At 39.5% G+C, this 13131-nt stretch overlaps 1 protein-coding gene across 7 annotated transcripts in view; it reads left to right on the top strand.

The window, feature by feature from the left end:
- Positions 1-13131, top strand: part of TIAM2 (TIAM Rac1 associated GEF 2) — a 227462-nt gene that overhangs the window by 200081 nt on the left and 14250 nt on the right. For all 7 annotated transcript variants that reach the window (XM_034765344.1, XM_034765342.1, XM_034765345.1 and 4 more), the window contains 6 exons: positions 4108-4287; positions 6019-6087; positions 6469-6594; positions 9028-9136; positions 9853-10032; positions 11792-11910. In XM_034765344.1, the coding sequence (XP_034621235.1) occupies positions 4108-4287; positions 6019-6087; positions 6469-6594; positions 9028-9136; positions 9853-10032; positions 11792-11910 (783 nt within the window). The remainder of the gene's footprint in view (positions 1-4107; positions 4288-6018; positions 6088-6468; positions 6595-9027; positions 9137-9852; positions 10033-11791; positions 11911-13131) is intronic.

Below are 13131 nucleotides of genomic sequence, written 5' to 3'. Positions count from 1 at the left end.
CTACCCCTCCATCCTCCACCCAGGTTGAACTTCACTGTGCATTGCCAAAGGGCTGCCTGTAAATGACTCTAAGCTATGCCAAAGGCTAGACAGACTCATGTTTGGCCACAGGATCAATGCAGCCATCTTCCCTCTGCCCTTTCCCCAGATCCTGCACTGAGCGTAGCTCAGCTGGACCTGGGGATCTGCTCCCCATTCGGTTATCTGAATTGTTATTAATCTGAATCCAAGCCGTATTACAAAAATAACAACACCTTATGAAGTTCACACAAAGTATCATTACTGTTTACTGAGCGCCAACAGTCTGCTTAGCACTGTACAAACATAAGGAAGAACTAGCACATTCCAGGAACCCAAAGACTAAGGCAGAGATTATCAAAGTCATCTGGGTGAAGCTGGTGGCCATTTGGTATCTGAATCCCGTAGGTGGCTTTGAAGAGCTCAGCCTACATCAGTGACAGGTCACATACTATACATATCATGCTCTGCATCTTATATTGTATACCAAGTGATGTATTTGTCTAGATGTGGCAAAGGTGGTGATGAGGAATCTGCATAGGAAGGCTTTAGAGGAAAGGTGTGTTTCAAGGAGGGATTTGAGTGTAGCGTGGGAGGTCACTGAGTGTGTGAGGAGTAGTCAGCTGGGTCAAGCACAAGGTGCAGCGGAGAAAAAGGAGCAAAGACGAGCATTGAAGGAGGTTGTGAACTGCATATTAAGGGTGGGTTGGAAAAACACAGGTAGCAGGATGAAATGAAAAGCAGGAATTTTATGCACAGGCATTGGTTTGTTGTTATAGAGTTGCTCATGAATGCTGGGCTGCTGGTCCAGACAGAACACAGTGGACCTTTCATGGGAATGGGACAAATCCTAATTGAATTGGCCTCATTAGCACTGACCCCCCACTTCGTAAGGCAACTCCCATCTTTTCATGTGCTGTGTATTTATACCTGCCTCTGTATTTTCTACTCCATGCATCTGATGAAGTGGGTTTTATCCCATGAAAGCTTATGCCCAAATAAATTTGTTAGTCCCTAAGGTGCCGCAAGGACTCCATGTTGTTTTTACTGCAGAAACTGTTCTGCAAAGGGCCACATCCTGTACCGCTTTGCATCTAGCGTGGCCCTTCGCAGCTGTGCAAAGTGTGCAGTGCAATGTGGGTATCATTGGGTAGCATGTCATACTTCCTATCAGGTGTAAATGGCTGCAACCAGGAATGAAGAATCTGCCCCCAGGGAGTGCACAGCCCCGTGTGCATCATGGAGCCAAGTTCTGCAGCACCCCACTTCTCAGAGGATGACAGTGGGCAGTAAGTCTGCAAACTGTAAGGGCGTACAGGCTGGAAGCCCCAGCTAAGGCAGGGGGCATGTACTTTGACATTTGAGGACTCGACTTGCTTTAATGAAAGCTGCCCTGACATTTTAATAAAAGAAATGCATGAGATGCAACAAGAATTTAGTCAGGAAGAGGGTGGGAAATCTCAGTTCTCAAAGCTCATGGTCCTTCTGCAAAATGCCTCCAAATAATGCTGCGACATCCCATGCCCCTTTCAGGGACTTACAGAAGATGACGCATTCAACATTAGTGTTCAAATGCATCTTTATATAATATGTATATAATTTATTACATTTTTTTCTTAGAGTAATACTGTGCTTTGCTTAAAGCCTTCAATGGGCTATCTAGTAACCTTGATCAATGGTTGCATTCCCAGGGATGTCAGTCACAGCTGCCCACACACACCTTGAGCTGTATTTCGCCTGAAGTCTAAGTCATTATGACACAAATGTCAAACTTTCTGACATCAGAAACAAAGGAGACAAAACTCAAGTGTTTTGTAAATTCATCCTCTTGTAAAGGTTCTTAAAATTAAACCATGATTTGCGAAGTGCAAGGAATAGGTTTTTTTTTTTTCTTCTTCCAAAAACTGCTATTTTTAATGCTACAGAGTTGTGTGTGATTTTTGACAGATTTCAACAAGACAAAGCTGGAATCTCAACAGATGCCATTCAACGTATACTGTATTTTGTCAAATCCTATTTTGTGCTGTAAATATGGCCCTTCACTAGATTCCGCAGTCCTGAGAGCTGTCATTACACAGGGATTGTGTAGTAGATGCTTGCATGCATTAGTGATGCAAGGTACTGTAAGCACTGTGTGAGAATAATAGCCATTTAAAGTCAGGGACTGGAAAGTCCTACATTGATATGGCGTGCATTGCAATTGTTTTGACATTTTAAAAAATTATATCCACTTATCTGGATGTTAGGAATGCATATTTATTTTGTCCAATAATTGATTGGGATTTTATGGTGTAATTCTATGATGCATGTCGCCTAATTGTTATAGGAAATCTGACAGAGAACTTTATCATTTAGGAGCTACTTCCCTAAGCATCAGAACTACTGTTTGTTTGTCCATTGGATGACACCGTAACATGGCAAGCCTTTGTAGTTTCTGTTTCAGGTTTTAGCCTGACATTATTGCTTAGAGGCAACAGAGGGTTCTGTGGCACCTTTAAGACTAACAGAAGTATTGGGAGCATAAGCTTTCGTGGATAAGAACCTCACTTCTTCAGATGCAAGAACAGGACCCTCTGTTGCTTTTTACAGATTCAGACTAACACGGCTACTCCTCTGATTATTGCGTAGGACACCCAGCTCTATATTGTGGACTAAAGCCTGTGCTGTACTGAGTTTGGACTCAGAATAGCTGAAAAGGGAAGGGAGTGGAAAGGAGCCACCTTTCTGCATCCCTAATTTGGGGCCAGTTGAAATGACCTTTGAAGTAATTTAGAGCAGCCTAAGGGCTGCTGTATATTGCACTGACTGCTTTGCTGAATCAGTGCCTTAGTTTAGAACCATGAAGGAAGCATTTGTATACAGACTCACACATGTGTGTAGCAGATTTCATTTATGGCTTGATCTCCTAAATAGAATATAAGATATGGCACAACATTTTGTGCCAATCCAGTATTCGTATTAGACACTCCAGGTACAGTATTAGTAGTACAAGTATTTGCAATCCTGATCACTGATTGGGGAGAAAAGAACCATTGAGTGTGGTACAAGGAGGTGTATACCTGCGAGTAATAGGGTAGAATTGGACAATAGAAAATATAGGCTGATTATCATGGAAAAATTGTCTAAGAATGAGGACTGTGGAATAGGCTTCCTAAGGCGGTAGTCATATACCACATATGCTGAAGGTAGTCAGATACCTCAGAGCCTCTGAGATACCTCAGTGCTGCTCATGGTATAAGGTTGTAGTCAGACATATAGGAGTGTTGGAAATCCTAATGCTTGTGTAATTTAAAACTGTGCTAGACTAAGCACTCTGGGGTACACTAGGAAACAGTCTTGCACTGTCAGGAGGCATTCTCCTGTTTTCTGCCATCTTTTTCTTCTAGGATTCACTACCCTGTTTTGTTTCATCTCCACCTCTCATGCTGCCTGAAAAACTGTTTTTATCTCCTTTTTTACTATGGTTACAATTTTCAAACATCCCTAAGTGATTTAGGTTCCTAAGCCCCATTTTCAAAAGTGACTTTGACACTAAAGCTCAAGTCTTATTGAAAGTCAATAATCTGAAGCAGATGATAAATAAAAACTATGTTTTGCTAGTAAAAAGAAAGGTAAAGAACATTTTATTTTCTGTTCCTTCCTATCCCTCTGGAGTGAATGTGGCAAAAGAGAGGAGAAATAGATCATACAGAAAGTAACTTCAGACAATACTTAGTATCAACACAGATGTTGCAGATTGAGCATGATCTTGTATTTCTTGCACACTTCAAACATCCATGGAAATCAATACAAAAAATGCTGGATCAGGTCACTAGAAAATTGCAAATTTTACAGTTTTGATCTGTGAAGCAATATTTCTTGTAAAGGACGACATTATGCCACGGAGTGTTTTCCTTTATGCTGTATTATACCTTCAAAGCAATAGGGAGTTATGCTTAAAAAAATCAATGGCATGATATGGTCCAGTGAATAGAATAGGAGCAAACATGAATCTGTGAATCCCCTTTCCTTATAGGAAGTTCTAAAAAGGCTGCACCTACATTTTGTGTCATATGTTTTCAAATGTGCCTACTTCTTTTAATCCAACAGAGCACCGAACAAATCACTACATTGTGTCAGAATTTTCCTGAAGTCCAGGCAAACGGCATGGAAGGACAAAAGGACAGCCAAGATCTACCCCTGCGACCACTGGTACGAGCCCTGTCTGATGCAGATAGGTTGAGAAAGGTCATCCAAGAACTTATGGACACTGAGAAATCATATGTCAAGGTAATAGCTAAACAGGAGGGTTTTTTCTATATTCTTCCTGTTGAGCTCTACAATGGTTTGCATACTATACTTGTACATTTTCAGGCTTTTAGGTGTATAAGCTGACCACTAAAAGGGCCTGAGCTTACTCACCTGAGCATTCACATCACCTTCAATGGACTTACTTTTGTGAGTAAAGGCTGCAGGATTGGGCCCTAAGATTTCAGCTCCCTGGGCAATTTGAGATGTATTCCTACATACAGAGGAGTGGAAATTCATGGGCAGAGGGCATCTGCAAGATCTGAGGATTCGGATCGTCCTGTCAGGTCATCCAGTGGATTTTTCCATACTTCTCCAGAATTTAAGCTTTCATATATTTTTAAAGATTGGCTCTTCTGGTTATGAAGAATGTCTTTTACCATGGAAACTAATGCACTGGTTAGTGCATGATTATTTTTTAGTCAGCAGCCAGGGAGACTAAAACACATAATGTACAATTTCAGCTGTTTCTAGTAATATTAATTTGTTTAATTAGTAAATAAGGCCATACTTTTTTTGAATGCATGGCCCTTCTTTGACTAAACCCAAGCTAATTAAGTCTGGATGCCAAAACCAGTAACTTTAATTGAAAGTCTTGTGTGAAGCTTGGATTTGTTGACCTTCATCAAGGAAGAAGCCTGTTCACAATCCGCAGTACTGCCAACCTAACACTTGATCTCAAAATATATGCTATTAAGTACAGGTATTTTCTCGAATCAACATGCATGTGGGGGTCTAGGAGGGAAGGTTCCAAATGTATTTACATTAAAAATCTCAATTATCTCCAGCTATTCTTCCTCGAGCAAACTAGGTATATCTACATAAAATGGATCCCGGAAGAAGTCCAACTGCTCTTTCTTATATAGGGACCACTTTAATCAATGCTCAGACTTTGCCCTCAGATATTTGGATGCATCCACTTATGTGCAGGCATTTGGTAATCAGATAGTTTCATCTTGATCCCCCAAAATGCAAATAGCTTAAGGATGACAATTCAGGTGCTTTTTATCTTGTGGTTTAATATGGAAGTCATTGAGGTGTGTTGTAATAGCTGTCAAACATCCCAGATCAGGCAAGTCATAACATTTTGGTGCAGGGCTCTCAAGAAGACACACATTCTGCCCTCTCTGTAAGAAATTCTGCCACTTCTTTTTCAGGGTCACAAAGCCCTGCCTCGTAGACCCACGAGGCAGCCACGCACTTTGATGTGACATAGTAAGTCTTCCAGAGTAGCTTCAAGTCTGTGAAGAAATGACTGGAAAAGCCCTTAATCATGTTGCCCTAAAAATATAACAAAGCACTTTAATGTGTAATAAGATTTAAAAACACTACACATCATTTTGATTGTTAATATTAGTGTTTAACGGACTTGCTGCTGTTCACCCAACCTGTATGCTTATGAACCTTGATGTTGTTCATGTATTTCAATATTTGTGTTCTTCATAAAATCACCTTCTGTAATATTTTTATACCTCTGTGCACTAAAACAACATTTCTTTGTTACACTGTCCAGTTTGGGGCTATAAAACTGATAAAGCTTCAGTGTTAGGTTCAGATTAGCATGTGTCTAAATTAAAAAATAGTTTTTAGTGTTGCAAAAAAGTGAATTGTTTCTCAGTTTTCTTCCTGAACATGATTTTTATACACAGATCTCAAATGCAGCACAGTTTTGAATTGTTATATAAAGCTGAGCAAATTCTTTATTTCTTGCAGGATTTGAGTTGCCTTTTTGAGTTATACTTGGAACCCCTTCAAAATGAGACCTTCCTTACCCAAGATGAGGTGAGGCAATGGTTAAAAAAGATGTTTTCTTCATTCTTTTTTATTCTGTGTAAAATCACTTGACACTTGGGCTTTTCCATTGCTGAGAACATGACAGAGAAAGCAAACAATGAACATAACAAAGCATATACTATTGTGTTTTTCTATTTAGCACATTAGTTACATCTTTTGTAATGGTAATTGTTCTCCTGACTAAAACATTTCTAAAAAATACTTTGGTATCTTGTAGCCACTTTTTCTTTGTGGAGTCATTGCCAACACTATTAAGAAAACAAAAAATCATTGACCTGTGGCATCCCTTTGTTTATAGCTCCTCTTTAGTGGATTGTCTCCTCATGGCATCCAGTAACGTTAGAAACTTCATGTCTGATTTTCACACAGATGGAGTCATTGTTTGGCAGTCTGCCAGAAATGCTGAATTTCCAGAAGGTGTTTTTGGAGACCCTGGAAGATGGAATTTCTTCCTCCTCAGATTTTAACACATTGGAAACCCCATCCCAGTTTCGGGTAAATATGTGGTCTTTTAACTCATTGTAATGTGTTAGAGGTTTGTGCAGAGTTCTGATATTTAGGTTTATTCTTTCTCTCCTTCTCTTTCTCTCCATGTAGCTGTTTTTTATGTTTAAAAAGCTTTGCTATTTATTGCAAATACATATTTAACATTGCCTGAATTCAGAAATGAAAAATAAAGGCTAACTTTGCATTTTAGTTCTTCTCTGGGTACCATGGAAAAATGTGCCATTGAAAACAAGTACTGATTTAGATGTTCAGTATTCTATAAATGCACAATGCTTCAAGGTGCTGTGTTCTCTTATAGCAAGGTCATTATCACTTGGCCAAATTCTGCCCTGCATTATGTCCCATGTAATCCATTGAAGTGATGGTGCCTAATTCACCTGCTACATGATACAAATAACCCCAACTGTAGCCTGTGGGAGTTCTCTCACATCCAGGGCCCATGGAGTGTAAGTGAAGGCAGAATATGGCCCACTGTATGGTTCTTCACGTGCCTTACTAGCACCACTCGCTCACCACCCACGAGAGGTGGGCTCCTATCCCATGACTGTTGTGTTATGGAACTAGGGGACAGTTCTGCTGTGTCTCCCAGATATGCATTGAGTTCTACTAAAGAAACGGGTTAAAAAGACTATTTTTTAAAATTTGTTGCTAACTTTTTTTGGTTTGTCCCCTTCCCCCCCCTCTTTTAATGGCTCCTACTTTTTTACTCTGTCATTCTATGGATTGTTTTCTAATAAGATCTCTCCTGCCCTGGTAGTCCCCGGGACTCACAGTCCTTCCCAATCTTACCTTCATCCAAAAAAGGAAACACAAAGGCCCCCAGGAATTACCACCTTTCAGAAAAGATGTTAACAGGCTTGAAAATCATCAGATTTTTTTTTATACCTTCTTCTTGTATCAGCCATTACTTTCTTTTCAACCATACAGTTGCCCATATTCTTCCCAACACCACAAGCTCCATCACATGGTATTTGTAAGGGTTTGCGTCAGTCACAAGCTATACAACAGCATGACTAGTTATTAATACTTGTATAAGAAGCAATATTGTCAGTGTAAAGTAAACTTCCCGCTACCTTTCCAATGGGATAAACAGGGTTTTTGAAGAGCAAATGATTGCATGTGTTTGCATATGCAAGTTCAGGAATGGAATCCCATTGTGTCTGTGTGAAGTTCCATTTATAAAATGTGCTGTTGTTAAGCAGCAGACACATCAAAACAGATTTATTTTTGCAGACTCGTGCCACAACATGACGCCGTTGGCAGAGAAAGGAATCAAAGATGAAGTAATTGGTGTAGCTGACCCACACATACTTGGGGCAGGGAGAGTGGAGGAGTACAGGGAATTATTTTTATATGTGCCGGAAAACTGTCTCTTCACACTTTTAAATTGACACTCAGGCTCACGCTAGCTGTGATTTCCTTTGTGTAGAAGACAGGAGGTATGGAGATGTAATGAGTAATGGAGAAACACTAGAATTTTATTATAACTACTGGGTTGGTTTTTTTTTCTTGGATTGCTCTATGAAGTGGCACTAAGAAGGCAGATAATTACAGTATTAATCTTTACCTTGTATGCATTTCATTAGCTTATTTCCCAAAGATACACAATAAATAGGGAAAGCTCTTTTAAAAAAAAAAAAGTCCTTGGTTTTTCCTTTTTAAAAAGTGAATTCAATGCTCATGAAACATGTCATTTTGACAGCACTGGAGACTGAAGTTCTCTATCATGAACAACACCGGTCCCCTGATGCACCTTTAATCCAGACCTGGAGGGATGAGTGAGGGGAGAGTCATTGCCCAGACCCTTGCAGTGCTTGCTCTCATGGCTGAGGCTGGCTGCCAGTTGAGGCTCAGACTGACTGCAAGATGAAGTGGTTGTTTTGGTGATGTCCACAGGGAACTGGCTGAAACCGTTCAATCGTGTACTGTAGGCCACTGAACAATTGTCAAATGGGAACAAATTTTACCTACAGACCTGATTGGATTTGAATTTATAACCTAAAGCCAAAAGGCTCCATATCCTACTAGAACCCTCTCACCTATAAAGCCATACGTCGGAGAGGGTACACTTGCTTTTCAAACACCTACCCTTTGGAGAAATGCATTTCAACCACATTTTCCAGTTGTAAACTGAGCACATTTATAGGAAAGCCTTTGAAACAAAACAAATACAGAATCTAACAAGACTATCTGGCTTTTCAGAGTGGAGCCACACTTTAATGTTCTGGTATGCAGTGATTTCAGTTGTTAAATTAGGTTTATGGTTCTATGTAGAGAATATATCCTTGCCAGCATGGATCAGAACAGATGCTGCCCTAGCTTGAAAACGGGGCCACAATATAAACTAGCTAAATCATTGCAGAGCCTTAATTAAGATTTTAATAATGAAATAAATAAATATGTTGATTATCTTGGTTTCAGAAACTGTTGTTTTCACTCGGAGGTTCTTTCCTGTATTATGCTGACCACTTCAAACTGTACAGTGGATTCTGTGCAAACCACATAAAAGTTCAGAAAGTCCTTGAGCGAGGTAATTCATTTTCTTGATTGATATAATTCATCTGTATGACTTTATCTTCAAATAAATCACTATAACTAGTTTTAGCAATTTGAGTCTTGTGCCCCAGGAGAATTCTAATATTAAAAAAGGAGAAGTGGGAGGTCTTTTTATGTGAATATCTGTGATCTGTCCTTGTGCTGAAATGTAATCATGATCTGAGGCAATAATAGAAGAAGTTTACTTTTGTAACACCTCCAGGGTAGCTTGAATAGCAACAGAAGCTCTTTCCATAAGGCTGTGCTATCTACAGATTCATTTCACGCTTAAAAAACCAGCAGCTTTTAGATCTATTTTGGGGTGTATGTGTGTGTGTGCAACATATGAGGGTTTGTGTCAGTCAAAGCTGCAGAGAACTAAGTGTAGGCTGAGATGGAAGTGATAAATTAGTTCTTTCACACCGAGATCTTGGTGTTTGGTTGCTTTGGAGCAGACCAAGTTTACAGTACATTGAGAGATTTATGGACATGAGATGCTCACTCAGCAACTGTCAGTTCTGTAACGTGTTATTTGTAATTATTATGCTATTAAAACTCACCATTAATTATTCATTTTCTGCATTAAGCAGTGTTTGAAATACATATGAAAAGTGTCTTTTTTAAAAAAATGGAAGCATTGTGTTCGTCTGTTCTCAAATTAGCTTCTACGACTTCCCCATTGAACTGACCAGCTTCCCTTTCTACATTTAGCCAAAACAGATAAAGCTTTTAAGGCCTTTCTGGATGCACGGAACCCCACGAAACAGCATTCTTCTACGCTGGAGTCGTATCTCATCAAGCCTGTCCAGAGAGTGCTAAAGTACCCCTTGCTCCTGAAGGAGCTGGTGTCCCTGACAGATAATGAGAGTGAGGAGCATTATCATCTGACAGGTATCGATTTTCATTCTTCTATGGAGACGAAAGGGAGTTTCAGGCCTTATTAAAATTGCGCAACTGTTGCAAACCAGCAGAATTTCTGTGTTATTGGAAAGTTTTCTCAAATCCTAGAGAGAATCATACTTACTTTCCTTTCTCTCCTTTAAAAAAAAAAGTGATTAAGAGCAAGCTGCTTTCCGTTGTTTCCAGGAAAATCCTATTAGGTGCTGGAGAGTGTGGATGTCTTTGGAAAAATGGGTATGACCAAGAGCTGCCATGATGGTTGGGACCAAGCTTTCCACTCTGTATTATTCTTGGAACACAGTCGAGACAGCTCCATGTGCTCGCTTTTTTTTTGAGCTAGGAAACGGTGAAGAAAGCTCCATCTTGTGGTTGTTCTTCACTGTCAAAACATGTTAAAAAACTCAGCCAAATCAATGAGAAAATTGCCTGTAACTCTCATTTTAGTAGAGATGGATTTGTGACTTCAGAGGTTTGCAATCTGCCCATTTAGAAAGGGAAAGACCATCTGTTTAAGCACAATAGAAAAGGAAGTAGGGTTGATTATTTTCTAGCACCTAGTCCTCCAACTCTCACACAAACAAAACTCCCATTTGATCCTATATTTGGATTTTAAATTACTTCAATAGAACCTGAAAGCACTCAGCATCTGAGGGATCAGGCTTTTGAGGAAATATTTTATGGGTTAATTTTTTTCATTTTCACAACATACAGACTGAGCAAAAATCTATTGTAAGTGAGAAAGGTGAGGCTAACATCGAAGCAACAGGCTTATCAGGTATGGCCAGATACTAGTTCATCTGGTGCCAATGGCAAAACTCCTTTGATGTCAAATAGAGCTGGATAGAACCTTTACTGTTTGTTCTTGTGGAGGATTCAGAATAGATGCCAAGTTAATACAGGTATCAGCAACCCTGATCACTTAAAGTCAAAAGTGCAACTATGCTATAAACCCCAAGAGCTGGGGAAACTCTTAAAAAAGAAAATAGCTTTTCTGCATCAAAAACAATCTTGAGATGAGTTGCTTGTGGAATAAACTTGACACCAAAATATGAAAGGAATGTTCAGTTAATAGTTGGCAGGGTGTGGGCAAGCGAACCTCATCTCTTCTGACCCATTTATAAATTACTACAAAATCCAGCTGAAATTCAACGCCTTTCTTGTAGTAATTTTTTTTTAAAAAGCTGGTCTATAGAATTTAACCTCACAAATGTTTCCCCAAGATACAAAACGCAAGGAGCCTGTGTGGTTGGCTACCATATTTCCTCAAGTCTTCCTGTGCTGAGCCAGACTCCCCTTTTTACAGTAAAACTCATGCAAACAGCTTATTTTAGTGTGGCTGTAGTCACACCTGAAGCTCCTAATGGCCTTATTCATTGATTCTTGGTTGTGCTAATGGTGCCACAACCACAGCTATATTTACTACCATGCCATCAGGCTGAAGTTTTATATACTCGGTAGCTTTTTTACTAAAATATTTATTTCAGTATTTTGAGGTACTTAAAACACCAGCTAAGAAGCTCTTTGAATATGCTAATCCGCAAGTGTGGAGCCCGTATTTACTATGACTAAGTAAAGTCTTATCTAGTCATCATTATTGTTGGTCAGAGACCATTGTGACTTGGGACCTTGAATAATTTCGACCCTGAATAAAAATCTCTCCTGGGCTTTAATAAAAAAAAAAAAACATGCATTTATAAAATGAAACTGAATTATTTGTTTGTTAAATGGTGGATTTGTTTGAAAACTTCAGAGGCGCTGAAGGCAATGGAAAAAGTAGCCAGTCACATCAATGAGATGCAGAAGATATATGAGGACTATGGTACCGTGTTTGACCAACTGGTTGCAGATCAGAGTGGAACAGAGAAGGAGGTAAGAGCACGAGTGGAACGTGTATTATTCACACTTCAGATGAAGTCCTGTATGATACTGTATCTACTTAACTCTTATTGGAGTCATGAAGGGGATCTTAATTGTGAGTTCAGAGTGCTGTTTTGTGTCTCTCCCATCAAATTTCCTTCTCAAAGAGCTTGTCTATACAAACAGTGCATGGCAAGTTGGGATGTAAATCTACCTCACAACACCCTATGGCACTCAGTGTCCTTGTGGACTCGACTGATGTGCACTAAAATTTCTCATTTCAAAGTTCACTGGGGAACTTTTAGTGCACATCAATAGGGACCACACAGATACTTTGTGCACAGCAGGCAAGTGCAAGGTAGATTTACACCCCATGCTGCGAATAAACTGTTCATATAGGTAAGAACTCAGCAGGTACTGTCATGTTTACACAAACTGCTGCCAGAACCTTTTCTTGGTCTGCCATGAAGGGCAGATGGGAGCAGACAGCCACTGTAACTCACAGCAAGAAAACAATGAAAATCGGTGGCTCTCAACCTTTCCAGACTTCTGTGCCTCTTTCAGGAGCCTTACTTGTCTTGCGTACCCCCAAGTTTCACCTCACTTAAAAACTGCTTGCTTACAAAATCAGGCATAAAACCACACAGTGTCACAGCACACTAGTACTGAAAAATTGCTTACTTCTCATTTTTACCATATAACTATAAAATAAATCAATTGCTATATAAATATTGTACTTCTATTTCAGTGTACAGTATATAGAGCAGGATAACCAACTGATTGTATGAAATTTTAGTTTGTACTGACTTCACTAGTGCTTTTTATGTAGCCTGTTGTAAAACTAGGCAAATAGATGAGTTGATGTACCCCCTGGAAGTACTTCTGTGTCCCCCCAGGGGTACATGTACCTCCGGCTGAGAACCACTGCTGTACATTATACATGTCCCAAGGCCAAATTTTATGCATGAGTGCTTAGATTTCAGAAAATGGAATCTTTTTTCATCAAAAGGATTCTAGCAGGATTCATTTATAATGCCTATTTCTACCATCATTCTGAATTCATCTAGTGCTGATACATACATGGCTGTTTATCAGTGCAAAAAAACATTAGTTGGTATTATGGCCCAGCGCATCTGCTAGTATGAACTGCCATAGTTCTGCTGACTTCAGTTGAGTAGCCCCAATATACACCAGCTGTGGAAGTGGCTATTTTTGTCTATTAATATTTGTAAT

Source organism: Trachemys scripta, chromosome 3 (genome assembly GCF_013100865.1).
Source record: "Trachemys scripta elegans isolate TJP31775 chromosome 3, CAS_Tse_1.0, whole genome shotgun sequence".
Classification (NCBI taxonomy): domain Eukaryota; kingdom Metazoa; phylum Chordata; order Testudines; family Emydidae; genus Trachemys; species Trachemys scripta.
Note: the sequence above shows the minus strand (reverse complement) of the source record. Positions and strands in the feature narration are given on the sequence as shown.